The sequence below is a fragment of the Miniopterus schreibersii genome (genome assembly GCF_964146895.1).
Source record: "Miniopterus schreibersii genome assembly, chromosome: 7".
In the NCBI taxonomy this organism is placed as follows: domain Eukaryota; kingdom Metazoa; phylum Chordata; class Mammalia; order Chiroptera; family Miniopteridae; genus Miniopterus; species Miniopterus schreibersii.
The window spans coordinates 44,101,261-44,116,185 of record NC_138108.1 but is presented as its reverse complement, the minus strand read 5'-3'; the positions used below and the strand labels follow the sequence as shown (position 1 = coordinate 44,116,185).

At 40.6% G+C, this 14,925-nt stretch overlaps 1 protein-coding gene across 2 annotated transcripts in view; it reads right to left on the bottom strand.

Annotated features, from left to right (window-relative positions):
* The window catches only part of ABCB11 (ATP binding cassette subfamily B member 11), a 75,746-nt gene that overhangs the window by 37,908 nt on the left and 22,913 nt on the right, over nucleotides 1-14,925 (bottom strand). For both annotated transcript variants that reach the window (XM_081141647.1, XM_081141648.1), the window contains exons 7-11: nucleotides 14,083-14,216; nucleotides 11,933-12,104; nucleotides 9,005-9,129; nucleotides 7,290-7,464; nucleotides 2,273-2,386 (exon numbers count right to left, since the gene is read on the bottom strand). In XM_081141647.1, coding sequence (XP_080997773.1) covers nucleotides 2,273-2,386; nucleotides 7,290-7,464; nucleotides 9,005-9,129; nucleotides 11,933-12,104; nucleotides 14,083-14,216 — 720 coding nt within the window. The remainder of the gene's footprint in view (nucleotides 1-2,272; nucleotides 2,387-7,289; nucleotides 7,465-9,004; nucleotides 9,130-11,932; nucleotides 12,105-14,082; nucleotides 14,217-14,925) is intronic.

Here is a 14,925-nt window from a genome sequence, read left to right as displayed (position 1 = left end):
TTAGTGTGCTTTTTTCAATTATGTAATTGTCACTATAACCTAACAGGACATAATATGCCCATTTTTTCACTTGAGGAAGTTGAGGAATCTCAGAGAGGTTAAGTATCTTGCCTAAGACCACACAACTGGTCAATCAAGCTGGGGTCTAACATTTGAGTATCTATTATACCATGATTAAAACTAACTGAATGTCCTCAGGTGGTGTCTTCAAACACTAACAACTTTCAGTGGATTTGCTGAGTTTCACCTCTGTTGTTAGCAGGGAGCTTAATCTAGAACTTAACCATTCCAGTTAATCAGACAAGAGTGAGGTCATCTCCTGCTACCAGACACTCCCAAGTCAGCTTCTTCCCTCTTCTACACTAGTGACAAAAATTCATTATTATATCTCTGTTTGGGACTAAAGTGTAATCTACTTTCTTCTCAGGTCTCTAGTAAAGATAATCAAATAACTTTTAGCCCGGCCGGGCGTGGCTCAGCGGTTGAGCGTCGACCTAGGATCCAGGCGATCGGGGTTCGATTCCTGGTCAGGGCACATGCCCGGTTGTGGGCTCGATCAATGACTCTGTCATCATTGATGTTTCTCTCTCTCTCCCTCTCCTTTCCTCTCTCTGAAATCAATAAAGATATATTTAAATAAAAAAAAAAAGTGTCATAGACCTTTCAGACTCATCTTACTTGAGCATATAACAGCTCCAGAATGAGGTAGGATTTGGATCTCTCCACAGGCCTGTGTGGTTTTCAACAATCTCTTTATATCCCAATAACATAAAACCCCAAAATATAAAACAGATAAAGTGAAGAGAAATGTACTCAGGCAGGTTATATGCCTCATAAATAGATATGATTTAGGGAACCCATGAAACACCTCTGGATTTACAGGGTTTCTGACTCTGCCCAGGGCATTTTTTCAGAGGGAAAGAACATGTTGCCACCTTCACCTCCTGTTCTTGGATTCTGACTTTGTACCTTGACCTCCAATGACTCAATAAATCAACCAGAAAAATCCTAGCCACACTACCAGGGTCCTTTCCAGGCTTGTATAGATTTTCTGTCACATTTAGAAGATAACCCAAACTTATGTACTTGGCCTTAAAGTCCTGCATGACCTGGCCCCTTCCCATCCCTCCAGCCTGTGTCCCTTGCTCACTCTGTTTCTCAGACTGACCTTGTTTTAGCTCCTTGCATTCAATAAGCCCTTTCCAAACTGGAGGTCTTTCTTCCATGAATACCCTCCCTGCTCCTACCTCCCATGCACCACCCCACCCCACCCCCACTCTCCCTTTACGTGGCCAACTTTCCTCCTTTGGCTCTCAGCTCCAACACTACCTCCTCCGAGATGATGCCATCACCATCACTCAATATAAACACTCCGAGGTTTAGGGGTGACATCAGAGCAATGGCTGTGTGAGAGATACCCTTGGCCCCTCCCCCAGAAATTTCAACAAATTAACCAACAAATATAACTCAGCAAAGAATTCCCTACTCAACACAAAGCCATGCCTGAGAGACCCGCACACTGAAACATCTAAAGGTGGGCAACCGGGAATAAGCGGGGAGGCGAGAAGGGAGGGAAGCCCAGAGGCGGAGAGACCGGCCCTGCAGCAGGGAGCTGGGGCCTGGCGAGGAAGGGGAGGAAGCCCTCGGTCACAGGCGCTTCCTTCAGCGGACCCAGAGGAAGAAGGAGCTGCTGGGCAGCCAGCAGGGTGAGCGCAGTGAACAGGGACTGAGCCAGCAGACGCCTGCCAGAGCGTGGGGTCCTGCCTTGCAGCTGCCCACTGTCAGGCGGGGGTGTTTCTGACAAAGAAACAGAACCACAGCGCCCTGCTGCTCCTTGGGCTCCCAAAACTTGCCTCCCATTGCCCTGGGTGTCAAGTCAAGGAACATTTTATCTGTAAACCAAGAGCTATTACAGTAGAGCCACCGTTTCCCTCAATATAAACACTCCTTCCCACCCCTAATTGCTATCACATTGGCCTATTTTAATTCCTTCAGTGTACCGTTTAACATTATTTTATCTCTGAATGTGCTTACTTCTTTATTGCCTGTTTCCCAGTTGTGATAGGAAAGCAGAGGCCTTATTGGTTCTGTTTTACTCTTGTGCTCCCCGTTCAGAATAGGGTCTGGTCCATGACAGCACTTACTAAATATTGCTGAACTAAGGGCATCGTGATCATTTCTCATAGTTTTTAACACTGAGGTTAAATTCCTCAGTTCATTCCTCTTTCTACCCCCAACCTATGAATGACCTTTACTCTTGGCTTTTACGTACCTGGTCTATTGTCTCAAAAATGCTGGTGGCTGCTGCACGTCCAGTTGCAAAGGCTTCCAAACAAGAAGATGCGTTGCCAAGATTTAAAGCTCCCACTATGACACTGAGGAAAATCTGAAATGAGAAGCGATAAGCACAGTGTTCATGCTTTTTGGGGCGACCTGTGTGAACGGAGGGATTTTTCTTTATGTTCACCCTAGGAGGGAGGCTACTTTTTCCAGTGATTTGTAGAGAGTGGAACGGGGGGGGGGGGGGGGGGGGGGAGAGGGGGGGAGAGAGAGAGAGAGAGGGAGGGAGGGAGGGAGGGAGGGAGGGAGGGAGGGAGGGAGGGAGGGAGGGAGGGAGATTGTTTGCCTCCTGAATTCGACCCCAGGGTGGTGCACAGGCTGATGCTCTAACCAGTGGGTCATGATGGGCAAGGCTGAACTCAGAGATTTCAATCAACACAAAGTGGGTTAGAATGGTGATATGATCATTAGATTCATTATATAAATAGCCTTACAATGGTTTTTCTGGTCAAAGGGTCCCTGAAACAATAGACACTATGATTAGCTTGATTGTCCTAGAGATTGGTACACGCAATATAGGTCTGCTACTACTGCTACTGTTATATTACTGCTACTAGTATACTAGTTATTAGGATAACTACTGCTACTACTACTAGTACTATACTACTACTAGCAGTAATAACAATAATAATAAGGTATGTTTATAAATCCTTTACCTATATTGCTTCCTTTAATCCTTACAAAAGAAGTATATGGAAACAGAGTATGGAGGTTATCTAATTTAACATATGTCACAACATATATGAAGTGGTAGAGCAGTACCTGAACCTAGATTCATGACTGTCTACCTCCCAGGTTCATCTGCTGGTGGTTTCATGCAGGTAGAGTGGCCAGGTTCCTATGTAGAGCTGGGGAAGCTATCTTTGACTCACCAACCCACCCATCTCATTAAGTTAGGTGAAGGCTACCTGATCATGACTAGATGGTCCTACCAAATAGCACTCTGCTTTTATCAGTTTATAAAGGAAGAGGCAATGAGAAAATTCCTCACATTGGCATCTAGGATGAGCACAAAACTCCTGCTCCCCACCCTTTCAACTTGACTCATGTGGAAGACGTTTCAGTGGCCACCATCTATCAGAGACTACAGCTATTTGCTGAGCCAAAGGTTGACATCTACATGAATATAGCCTTTTTCAGGTAATCTGATGATCCTAGTCTGTGGTGGTGTCTATGAGCTGGATCCTTCCCAGAACCCCTCTCTACTCTCTTTCTTCCTTAAGGCTGGACCATGGGGCTTCTCAGAGCCTCCCAGTCACCTCCCTCCCTCTTTAGTCTCCTCTCCATTTCACACATCAGGATTATGTGGACCAGCCCCCTCTTGCCTGCTCCCTGAATTCCCCACTCTATGCATGGGGACAAACATTATCTCTTCATCTGTCCTTCTTGTTCTTTTTCCTTAATTGTGGCAGGTAGGTCCTAGCATGGACAGATTGCTTAATCCTTCAAGCCTTAATTTCTTTATCTGTAACACAGAGATAATGAGAGTAGATACTTCATGTGATCGTTATGAGCATTAAATGAGATGATGCGTGTAAAGGTGATTAATCCAGTTCAGCCACATAAATAATAGTAATGATGATGATGAAAGAAGCAAGATTTCACACTTAGGAAGTGATAAGGTGAACAGACAGGACAGTAATTGTGGTCTAATTTGGGTTAAGACCACCTTCATCCAAGATTTTCCTACCTGAGCAGAGGAAGGTTTCCACATATCCTAGCTCAGGGGTCAATAAAGATCGTCTGTAGACAGCCAGATAGTAAATAGTTTAGGCTTTCAGGTCACATAGGCTCTGAAGCAATTACTCAACTCTGCTGTCTAGTACAAAAGCAGCCATAGACAATATTAAACAAATGACTGTGGCTGTGTTCCAATAAAACTTTATTTATAAAAACAGACACTAAGCTAGTTTTAGCTTGCAGGCCACAGTTTGCTGACCCCTGGTCTAGATTCTAGAAAAATTCACTAGGGTCCTAAACTGAGGTTTGGGGTTGAATCCTCGCTCAGCCAGGCTTTACCAGCATTACCTCAAGCGAAGGTCTCTCTCAGGGTTCTTAGGAGAAGAGTGAGTGAGACAGGACAGGGGCATGGACCTAATGCTTCACTATAGGTAGCACACATCTCAATAGATCATCATTGCTCACTCCAAATATCCCTCTTTAGTCCTGTGGACACTAGTATGGGAAAAAGGAAGGCAGGAAGGGCCACTGGGAAACAATCTACCTGTGGATGTGCAGTGCTGGAGAAAGGGAGATCTGTGACCCCCTTGGAAAACAGATCCAGAGGCAGGAAAAGAGTGGTTAATGGGTCAGGCCCCAGGGTCACAGAGACCTGAATTCAAATCCCACTCAGTACCACCAGACACATGTTTCTCAACCTCATGGCTCCATTTCATTTTTAAGTGGTAGTAAAATGACATCATTTACAGAATAAAGTTGTATTACATATGGTAATTTTATTAAATACTTCACTCAGTGGTTCACATCTTGTATACAATGAATAATGTTACTCTCTATTACTGCTATAATTTTTTATTGTTGAGTCCTGAAATGTAAGACGGGCATGAAAGAGCATCCTTTGGCACCATTCAGTTCCCTTTCATCTTTTTTTCTAATAGATCACAGAGTATGACTTTTGTCTGGGTACAAGTGATACTAATTACAGTCATTTATGTGAATTCCTTACCATTTATGCGCAATTACCATGCAGCCAAGAATGATTTTGTGCATCACAAAATATGTTAGATTAACCTAATTGTTAATTAGTTTAGTGGATTAAAACACTCAACTCATGCATACTCAGTTTTCATGGTTTGCTGCTCAGAAGTACAGCCAAAAGGTGCATGCATGAGTGAGAGAGAGAAGGAAGGGGAAAGAGAGAGTTACCAAGGGTTTTTCTTATTTTGTTTTGTTTTTAAATGTTTTTATTGATTTTTAAAGAGAGAGGAAAGGAGAGGAAGAGTGAGAAAATTCTCACTTCTCTGTGAGAGAGAAGCAGCGATCAGCTGCCACCTGCACACCCCCTACCAGGGGTTTAGCCAGCAACCCGGGCATGTGCCCTGACCTGGAATCAAACTGGCGAACTTTTGGTGCAGGGAATGACACTCAACCAACTGAGCCACACTGGCCGGGGAACCAAGGGGTTTTTAAAGTTCAGTTTTTCCAGTTGGAATTATATGTTATTTAATTTTCAATTTTTTTAATTTATTTTTTTCTGTCCTCTCCTTGCAGGCATGGAATGAAAGGAAAGATGTCTTTTCTCCATGCATGTACTTGTGCGGAAGAAATAGATATATGCAGGTGGAACTAAAATCAACTACTGGTATCTCTAGTTTGGTAAATGTTGAAAATTATAAAGTCATTAGATCAATAAAGAAAAGAGACTTTATGGTCAGATTTCAGACCTGCAATACTCTCCCTGGCTTTTCAAATGTACAAAGTTATATCAAACTTAAGAATATGGTTAGATTATGATAATAGCAACACTTTCCATCTACACCATCCTTTTAAAGTTTATAAAACAGTATAAAATGCATTATCATATTTAATTTTTTTAAAGAAGTTCAAGTGATGCCAGCTGTTCATCTTGCAAAGGAGAACTGAATTTAAAACTCATTCTTAGTGTATCATGCTGTTAACGAAATAAAGTCAGTAGAGTAGAATGATTATGTTTTCATCTCTGATAATCATTTCTATTGTAAATAAGATTTTCATTTAACATTCCCTAGAAATGTATTTATATTAAAGCAGTAAATCTCAGATCTCAGGCTTTCAGCTAGCAAATTTCTGGTATACAAAATCTGGGTAATTTTTATTGTTAAATTGGTGCCTGTCCTACCTAGAATCTGGAACCAAAATATTTTATTTAATAATTAATATATTTAAATTAATATTCTTAATTAGATCATTAATAGGCCAAATGAAACATATATTTCATGCTTTACTATGTGGAGCTTACTATGCGAGGGTGGGAAGGGATGGGAACAAGTGTAAATATAAGCAAATGTTCAATTTCATTCGAGTGCTCTGAGGGGAAAGTTCAGCAAGCCATACAAGAAAATAAAAGATTAGATGAGCATGGAAGGCCTGGCTGGGATAGCGCCACTCAGCTGAGAATCCAGTGACAGGAGTTCAGCTGTAACACGAAGGCTGTGAGCTGAGGAGGAAAGGCCTTGGGAGAGGGAGCAGGAGGAACAGCTTTCCCTGACCCCAACCGCGCCTGGTACCCTGCTGTTCACTGCAGAGGTTCCCTCTCCTCTACGTTACAGCACGTGTTACCTTTTGTCATTATGCCCTTATGTGATTATTTATTTATTACTTATCTTCCTGGCTAAACTATAAATTCCATCAGGGCAAAGATCACACTTCTTTTGCTCACTATTGAATCTTTGTCTGGGTCTGGCATATAGTAGATGCTCAGTAATTAATTCTTGAAAGAATAGCTGAAAGGACATTGAAAATTAAAGTAGTCATGGCCTTAGCTACAGCATTGCTATAGCACAAGTGATCAATAAAATATGTTTGCATTACCTGTTCAGCTGAGGATATTATTGGCTTGGCATTTTAGTAACTCATTAGGTTTTCACAAATATGTCCATTAGCACATATCTTGTGCTATTATTAAGCTCAGCTACACGAGCTGATAATTTTTAGCTGAGAGATCACTGACTTTCAATTTTCGTGGCATATTATCTTTTGGATTCGGTCAGAAAAATCATTGTTTTAAAGCTATAAAATCCTCATTTAATTGAAAACCATTAAATCGCTGGTCTCATCAATTCAAATGCTCAGCATCCCTTTACTATAAAAGGTATATGTATTGCTTGTTCCACCAAATCATTGACACTTTCCTCCCTCAGACACTAAAGGAAAAAACAAAATGTCTTCACCATGGGCTTTTCTGAGATACCAACAAGAAATGCTACATGTGGTCACCAAGACCCAGATACCTGGACAAGGACTCCTGCTGTATATTCTCCCTCATCCAGGACGAGTTTGGAGCCGTACCAGAAGGCCAGTGCATAACACAGGAAGATGAGACACCACATGAAGCCAGTAAAGAATCCCATCACTATCCCTTTTCTAATGCCCCAACGCTGGGCAAACACAAGATTTTTCTCATACCTGCAAAGAGAAAACATTTGAGTCTATTTCATCAGCAGCAGTAGCAGCTCAGGTTAGAATGTTTAAAACAGACCACAGTGCAGTGGCTTTCCTCAGTGATGATAAAAGCATCCAAACACAGGCCAGCTTTAGGGACAGAGAACAGTGACTTCTGTGTACTTCTTTAAAGTTTGTTTCAACCTGGCAATGAAATGAGTTGAAGGGATGATGCCTGACAAAGCCTTGTACTTCAGGGATGAGTACAGTGGGGTAAGCTTTGCCCCAAGAGAAAAACATTTTTCAGCACAAATATTTGGACGTGAGGGATCCAGTACTATTTGTGTTTATATTGTTTTATTAAGTCAAGTGACATATTTTCTATCAGAAAATGATGCAACAGTTTTCTCCTTAGGTTTGAAACTAATGTTCACACCAACTCATCTGCTGCCCTGTGACCAAGAATGCTATGTTGTAACATCGCAGGTCAGATTCACAGCCATGGGACATGGATAGCTGCGTGGAGATTCAATCCAAGCACTAAGCTTCAGTAATTCTATCATCTAGCCATTAATAATGGACATTCTATACCTGCCTTCCTACGTCTCAAGAAATTAATTAATGGAGAATTTTTAACATTTCATAGGACAAAACTGAAGGCTATTCTGTTTGTTGCATTTTTAAAACATTTACACTGCTTGTTTTATTAACAATAGAAGAGAATATCTTTCATAGTGGAGGAAATACGCTATTGAAATTTTTTATGAGAAATAAGGTAACTTCATTCCACAAACCAAAAGAAGCAAATGAAAAATAAAAGAGGAAAAGAGATAATTAGAGACTGTAAGTCCTATTCTCTTTTTCATTTGGTGAATTTGCTAGCAATTGAGAATGACACAATCATAATAGATCTGTAACACATAAAAGAAAAAGTTTAAGTTGGTGGTTGTTTTGTAATATCAGTGCCTGGCACATATAAGCACTCAATAAATACTAGATAAATGGAAGAAGCAAAAGCAATTGTTTGATAACTGTGTTGTTTTGGTCATTTAGGTTTTCATTTTCATTAAGAATTAATCTCCTAGAATGATGGTCTATAATAAACCAATGCTAAATTTTGTTTGATTACATTGAAACCTGAGACTTAATAAAGGGTGTGCAGTAAAGCAGCTGAATAAAATGGAGTGTTCAATAAAAATCTGTGAAATTGCACTTTAGATCATGTAGGCTTTTCCTTAATGGCAGCAAACAGCGTAATAGTCGGGAAGCAGTACAGTATGTGCACATACCCCCCCAGAGCTTGAAATAAAGATCTAACCTAAGATGGCTTTCTAAAAATCACTAACTCTAACATCTTCAAAAACTCATAGCTAACGGCTTGGAGGTCCTTGTAGTGCTCTGATCGATCTCATTACTCTACCGAGCTCTCTCTCGAACAAAAAGCTCCTCCAGGGTGCCACAGACCAAGGTGACTCTGCCCCTTTGTACGAAAACATGGGGAAGCTTCAGGGTAGTATATGGACCAAGGAAATCCAGGAAAGTGCAGACATTTCAATTAACCAACCTTTCAACCTCTTTTTTCTCACCACCAAAAGCAGCCACCGTTCGAATGGATGAAATGACTTCATCAGCCACCGACCCTGCTCTGGCATAGGCCTTCAGTTCATGGTCAGTGAACGTGGACACACTCTAAAATCCAAAAGAACAGAACAAAACGTGAAGACCGGGTAAAAAGGTAAGTCAGTCTGTCCCTCAGTGATTCCTTTAGGTGGGTAAACAGGTGGCAGGGTTTAATACACGGCTGGATTCTCACAGTAACAGCATTTGCTGAGGAAGAACCTGGCGCAAGCCTGATCCATGCTAAGCTCACCCATAGGTGTTTGGTTGTTGACATGTCAAAATGACTGTATTGAAAGCCAGCCTCGAAAACCCTCTCACAGAGTAGGTCTTACTCCTGTGAGACCACAGTGTCCCAGTCATTACAGTAAAGACGTTTTCAAGTCAAAACACATCACACTTCACTGCTCCTAGCCAAAGGCCATTGCACAATTCACAGACAAACATCAGAGGCAAAGGCCAGAGGTCAGCGCAGCCATCAAGTTGTCAGGATATACAATGACAGAAAGGGACCAAACGTGCGAAGGCTTCTGAGGCCCAGGTAATTCCTCAGGAGAAAGCTTCAGGTAAATACTACACTGTTTTCACTCACCCATAGGGGCTCAACCACCTTTGCTTTCCACAAAAGGAAATAAAAAAACATTGCACTTAAAATTAAACAAGTTACTTTTTCTAGAATTGGACTTAGATTGAATCCTAGTTAGAATTAACCGCCAACAAAATTCCTGGCACAGACGAAGAAACAAGACGGGGAAAAAGCAAATACTGTGGAAGATTGATTCACTCAGAAACCCAAAAACATTCAGTGCCCACACTAGGAGGGTTTAATCTTCCAAGTTTTTCCAAGCTTTTAGCAGCAAAACTCTTATCAAACAAAATCTTAAGCACAATTTCTAGGATATAGTAATAAGTAAAAGTAGTATTTTATTACAATATATTTATCTCACAAGTCCACATTTTATAAAATGTTTGTGAAATGAAAAGGCAACAGTAAGAAAAGGGAGGGTATTTTCGTCAACATTAAAATTGGGGTGTTAAGGATGGCACTGCAGTGTTTACCACACTTTTCTAATTTATTTCACAAATATGTACAGCAATGAGATAATTAAGTAGTTATTAATGTTATCAGTTTTTGTGGTAATGGCACATTAAATAATCTCAGGATATGTCAATTAAACGGACACGGGAGCTTAAAAATGTAGACTGGGAATATCTAACGATTGCTCATGTTTTTCATTGTAAGTATAAAAGTCAAAGACAAAAGAACCATAATAACTTCCAATACGTCATATATTGCCCCTCCACCTTTTCTTGTCTTGCTACTGAATTGAGCCCAGTGAAGTTGCTTGTATAGTTTTACACAAACATGCACAGACTTGAACCCAAGAAGAAGCCAGTGCAGAGTGACCACATTGCAAATCAGTGACACACTTACAGGAAGCTGAGATGTGGGCACTGAGACAAAGGAAACCGTGCTCGAAGCCTGTATAAAACCAAATAAACCAGGTGCATTGCTGGGCTCCAATATGTTAAAGTGTGACATGTGATCCATTAGAGGGGGAATATTAATTTATGCTGCGTTTAAAGGAAGAGATTAAATGTATTTGGCGGGGGGGGGGGGGGGGAATGAATCAGATGTCTGCAGAATCCCTGAAGACCCTCCCTAGAAACCGAGGCTTCTCCGGAGTGTAGCTGGAAAGTATTTGGTAGAAAAGACTTTTGCAAAGCTTGCGTGATATGGTGGGCAAAAATAAAAGCTAATATCTCTTTAGTGATTAATTCTGTGTCAGGTGCTGTGCTAAGTGCATAATTTGGATTATGTTCTGAATCATCACAATGACTTTGGGAGGTACTGTCCTTGTTTTCAGATGAGGAAACTGAAGTTTTGATGAGTTAAACATATCTTTCTTAAGCCAGGTGAAAGAGCCAGGTGGTGACCTAGTTAAGTGGAGTGAGCTCTTTGCTATTGTCACTCTGTATTACCAGGGAAACATTTGAATAATAGAACCAGTGGATTGTAGAGAATATTTTGCTAGAAAAATATCGTAATGGAGATTGGTACCTGTTGCTCAATAAGGCGAGCTTTACACTTGAATTCTACTCTCATTTACAGCAAATTATTAGTGTGCCTGGTCCCAGGACCTGCTATCTAATGTGGCTGCTCTAAAAGTAAGCCATAACAATTTCTCAGCCTTTGGGAGTGTGTTTTAACAGGGATAACCCAAAATTCCTACTCCTACCCTTTCTTTGGCCTGCATACCTGGGGAATGGAGACTGGGACTGGGAAACTTGTCAGAGAATCTCTCTCTGAAACTGATCAGATGGAATGGAGAACACAGTTGTGATTGCAGAAATCTGTTTTAGGTGCTTGTTACTGATATGGGTATATTTATTGGGCCTTTTTGAGGGGGCATCTGAGCTTGGAAGACCAGGGAAGCAATAGGCATATTGGAGAGTGGGTGGAAATTTTGAGTCAGTCTCCCTCGAATTTGCATTCTGTTCTGTCACTCACTAGCTGTGCAGTCCCAGACAAGTCCCTTTACCCCCCTGAGTCTCTGTTTCTTATATTTAAAATGGTACTAATATTTTATAAGATCGTCAGAAGATTAGAGATAAGGTATATGGAGCTCTTTATAGTGCCTGACACAATAGTAAATGCTCAATAAGTGTAGTTGTTATTGTTATTAACACAATAATATTTATATTATTAAAATATCCTTAATCCCTAATATAAGGAATGTTATTTGATACTGAGAAATAATAAGTGAAAATAGTGATGCTGACTAACCATACTCGGCAGGGGCTCAAGCTTACGTTTCTGGCTGTTTCCCAGAGCCAGCACCTGCCCACGGGGAGAAATGAGAAGCATTCTTACCAGGCCGATGATGGCTGCTCCCAAGCCAATGAGAGGGCTCACGGAGATGATAACCAAGGTCAGCTTCCACCCCTGGTAAAATCCCAGCAGGAACCCGCAGATGCTCGTGGTCATGCGCTGAATGAAAATGGCCATTTGGTCAGCAATGGCATCATTGATTTTATTAATATCACTGGAAACAAGAGAGGCTTTAATCACTAAAATGGAATTAGTCCATTCAAATGTCTTACTCAGAAATCTCGGTCTTTCCCTTCTAAACATTCCTACCTCTGAACCCCACTACCTTTGGGAAACATAACCGACTCTCACATCTTGGGAAATTTGCTGCAGCTTGGGAGGTCATCAAGCCTCCTCTCAGAGCTAAGTAAGTATGTCCTTAACCTGGTTTTCCCAACTGGTGCCCATTAAACTTTGGCAAAGACTTTTGGCAACCATCTTATTTGTCTCTTTTTTATAGCTAATATCCTTGGTCTATCCTGACACGCCCTTCTTTCATTCTTTATAGCTGCTAAGTCCTTTTAGGTTCTGCTCACATACCAACTAACTCATAAAAACTTATAGTTACCCAGAAAGAAGTAATATCTTCCTCCCTGTGTTTCCATAGCAATGTAACTAATCTCTATACTACAAGTGTATGTATGTGTATGTAATTATTGCATTCTGCTTATAGACGGTATAGAATAGTGGTTCAGAGGACAGGCTCTAGAGCTAGACCCAGAATTTAAACACAAGCTATTCTTGGGCAAGTTACTCAACCTTTCTGTGCCTCAGTTTCCTTGTCTTTAAAATGGGGATAAAGACAAAACCCACCTCAATGGTAGTAAGGAGGATTAGCTAATATATGTAAAGCTTGTAAAACAGTGCCTAGGATATAGGAAGCAATCAATACGTGTTTGCTCTGATTATTTATTTGCTTGCACCTTTTGTCCTCTTACTAGGAGTCCTGTGGTTTATCTTTATGCCTTGCATGGAGTAAGTGCTCCAGAATGTTGGTTGAATACAGTTAAATTCACATTCCTGGGAACATTCCCATAATCTCCTGTCCAGATGGAGCATACAAGGATTTAGGACTTGATAGCAAAAAATGACCTAAGACATTAAGCAAAAATTAGATAACTGTATCCCAGCAAGGCTATGTATCTGTCCAAGGTCATAGTCAGAGGTAGAGGGAGTGCTGGAATCTAAGGGTCCCCAACATTCAGTCTACTTTTATCTTCGGTACACTCCACACTACCTGTCATGGGACTTCAAAGTTTAATTCCATTGAACTAGTTCTAATTACTCAGGGCTCATTCAGAATTACTGAGGGGGCTATTAATGACCCAAGTTAGTATTTAAGTATAAACTGGATTTATAGGCAATTTCTAGTTTGAATCTTTCTCAAACTATTATGGGTTTGTTTTTGTTTTTGTTTTTATGTGCATTAATTACCTCAACAGTCAAAGCAAGTTATTCTAGTTGTATTATTTTCCTTATAGATACCTAGATTGTCACATCCCTCTATTTCTCCTTTGGGGCCAAATAACCATACTTCTTTTAAATCTCTTCTGTAATTCTTCATTTCTAGTGGTTTAATCAAGGGCCCACAGGTCATATTATAGTATCCTGGCTTTCAATTTATAATGACCATATTTGATAAACATTACTTATGAAAAAGCTATGCTACCTATAAAAGCCCAACTTAAGAGACAAAACATATAAAAAATAACTGAGAATGACAAAATAAACTAACAGAGTGGAGACAGATAAACTCAGAGATACAGAGAACAGACTGGCAGCTGGAGCGGGGGCTGGAGGGAGGCTGGGCGAGATGGGTGAAGGGATTAAGCAAAGAAAAGAAAGAAAAACTCATGGACACAGACGACAGTATGGTGATTGCCAGAGGCCTGGGGAGGTGGAAGGGAGTAAAGGGGAATAAATGGTGATGGAAGGAGATCCAACTTGGGGTGGTAAACACACAATACAGTATACAGATGATGTATTACAGACTTGTACACCTGAAACCTTTATAATTTTATTAAACAATGTCACCCAATAAATTCAATTAAAAAATAACTGAGAATGTTTCCAATTGTTATTTAATTTAGAAATAAACATTTTATTATTTTTAAAAATCATACATACATTAAAATGTCCTACCAGCCACTTACTCAGAAAATCTTGTATTCAACTCTCCCACTGAATTGCAGTCGAACCATCCTATTTCCATTCTCATTATTTTCCTAAAGTACAATTTTCTCATTTTCTGTATCTGACGAGCTGAAGAAATTACCCAGAAGCATATCTGAAAATGGAGCAAGGAATGTTTAGCATTGTGATGTTAAAAATATTTAACAATATTTAATTCCTTCTCTTTTCAGAAGAAATACTTTCAGTATAGCAGTTGCGAAAAGGAGGAAAGTAATTCATGAAATGCATCTCTTTGGGAACTGAAGTGCAGTCTTGCACGCCACTTCTGAGTGAATCCCGCCCCCCCCAAGCCTGCAAACAAGCATTTATGCATAATTTTCAGGCTATTGGACAAAGATTTCAGAGAAAATAGGACAACACTTATGACATAAGCAGGGAATCTGCTAACAGTTTCCCCCAATCAAGCCAAGTAAGCCTGTCATTAAAACTCCCAGGGCCTGAATGGGGAAAAATGATGCATTTCTCTCTTCAACTGACACTAACTTTCTGGAATTCTTGAATGAATGGGAGGTGGGGAAGTTTATTATTTTTCTACAGGAGGCAGTAAAAGATGAAATTATTTTTTCCTTAATAAGGGTTAAGCAACTCCAGGCCCTTCCATGGCTTTAATCTAGAATGTGCTCTAGATTCAATTTACAGAATTTGGGCTGGAATGCGGTTTGATGAGTCTTTGGCAATGAAAGAGAAAAAGAAAGTAAAGTTTGCTTTCTTCCAACTCCCCATGCCTGGCTTTCCCTCTACAAACACCCCATACTGTCTATCTCTGAGTTTCGAAGAGAGGGTGCAGTAGGGAGGGCCGGGAA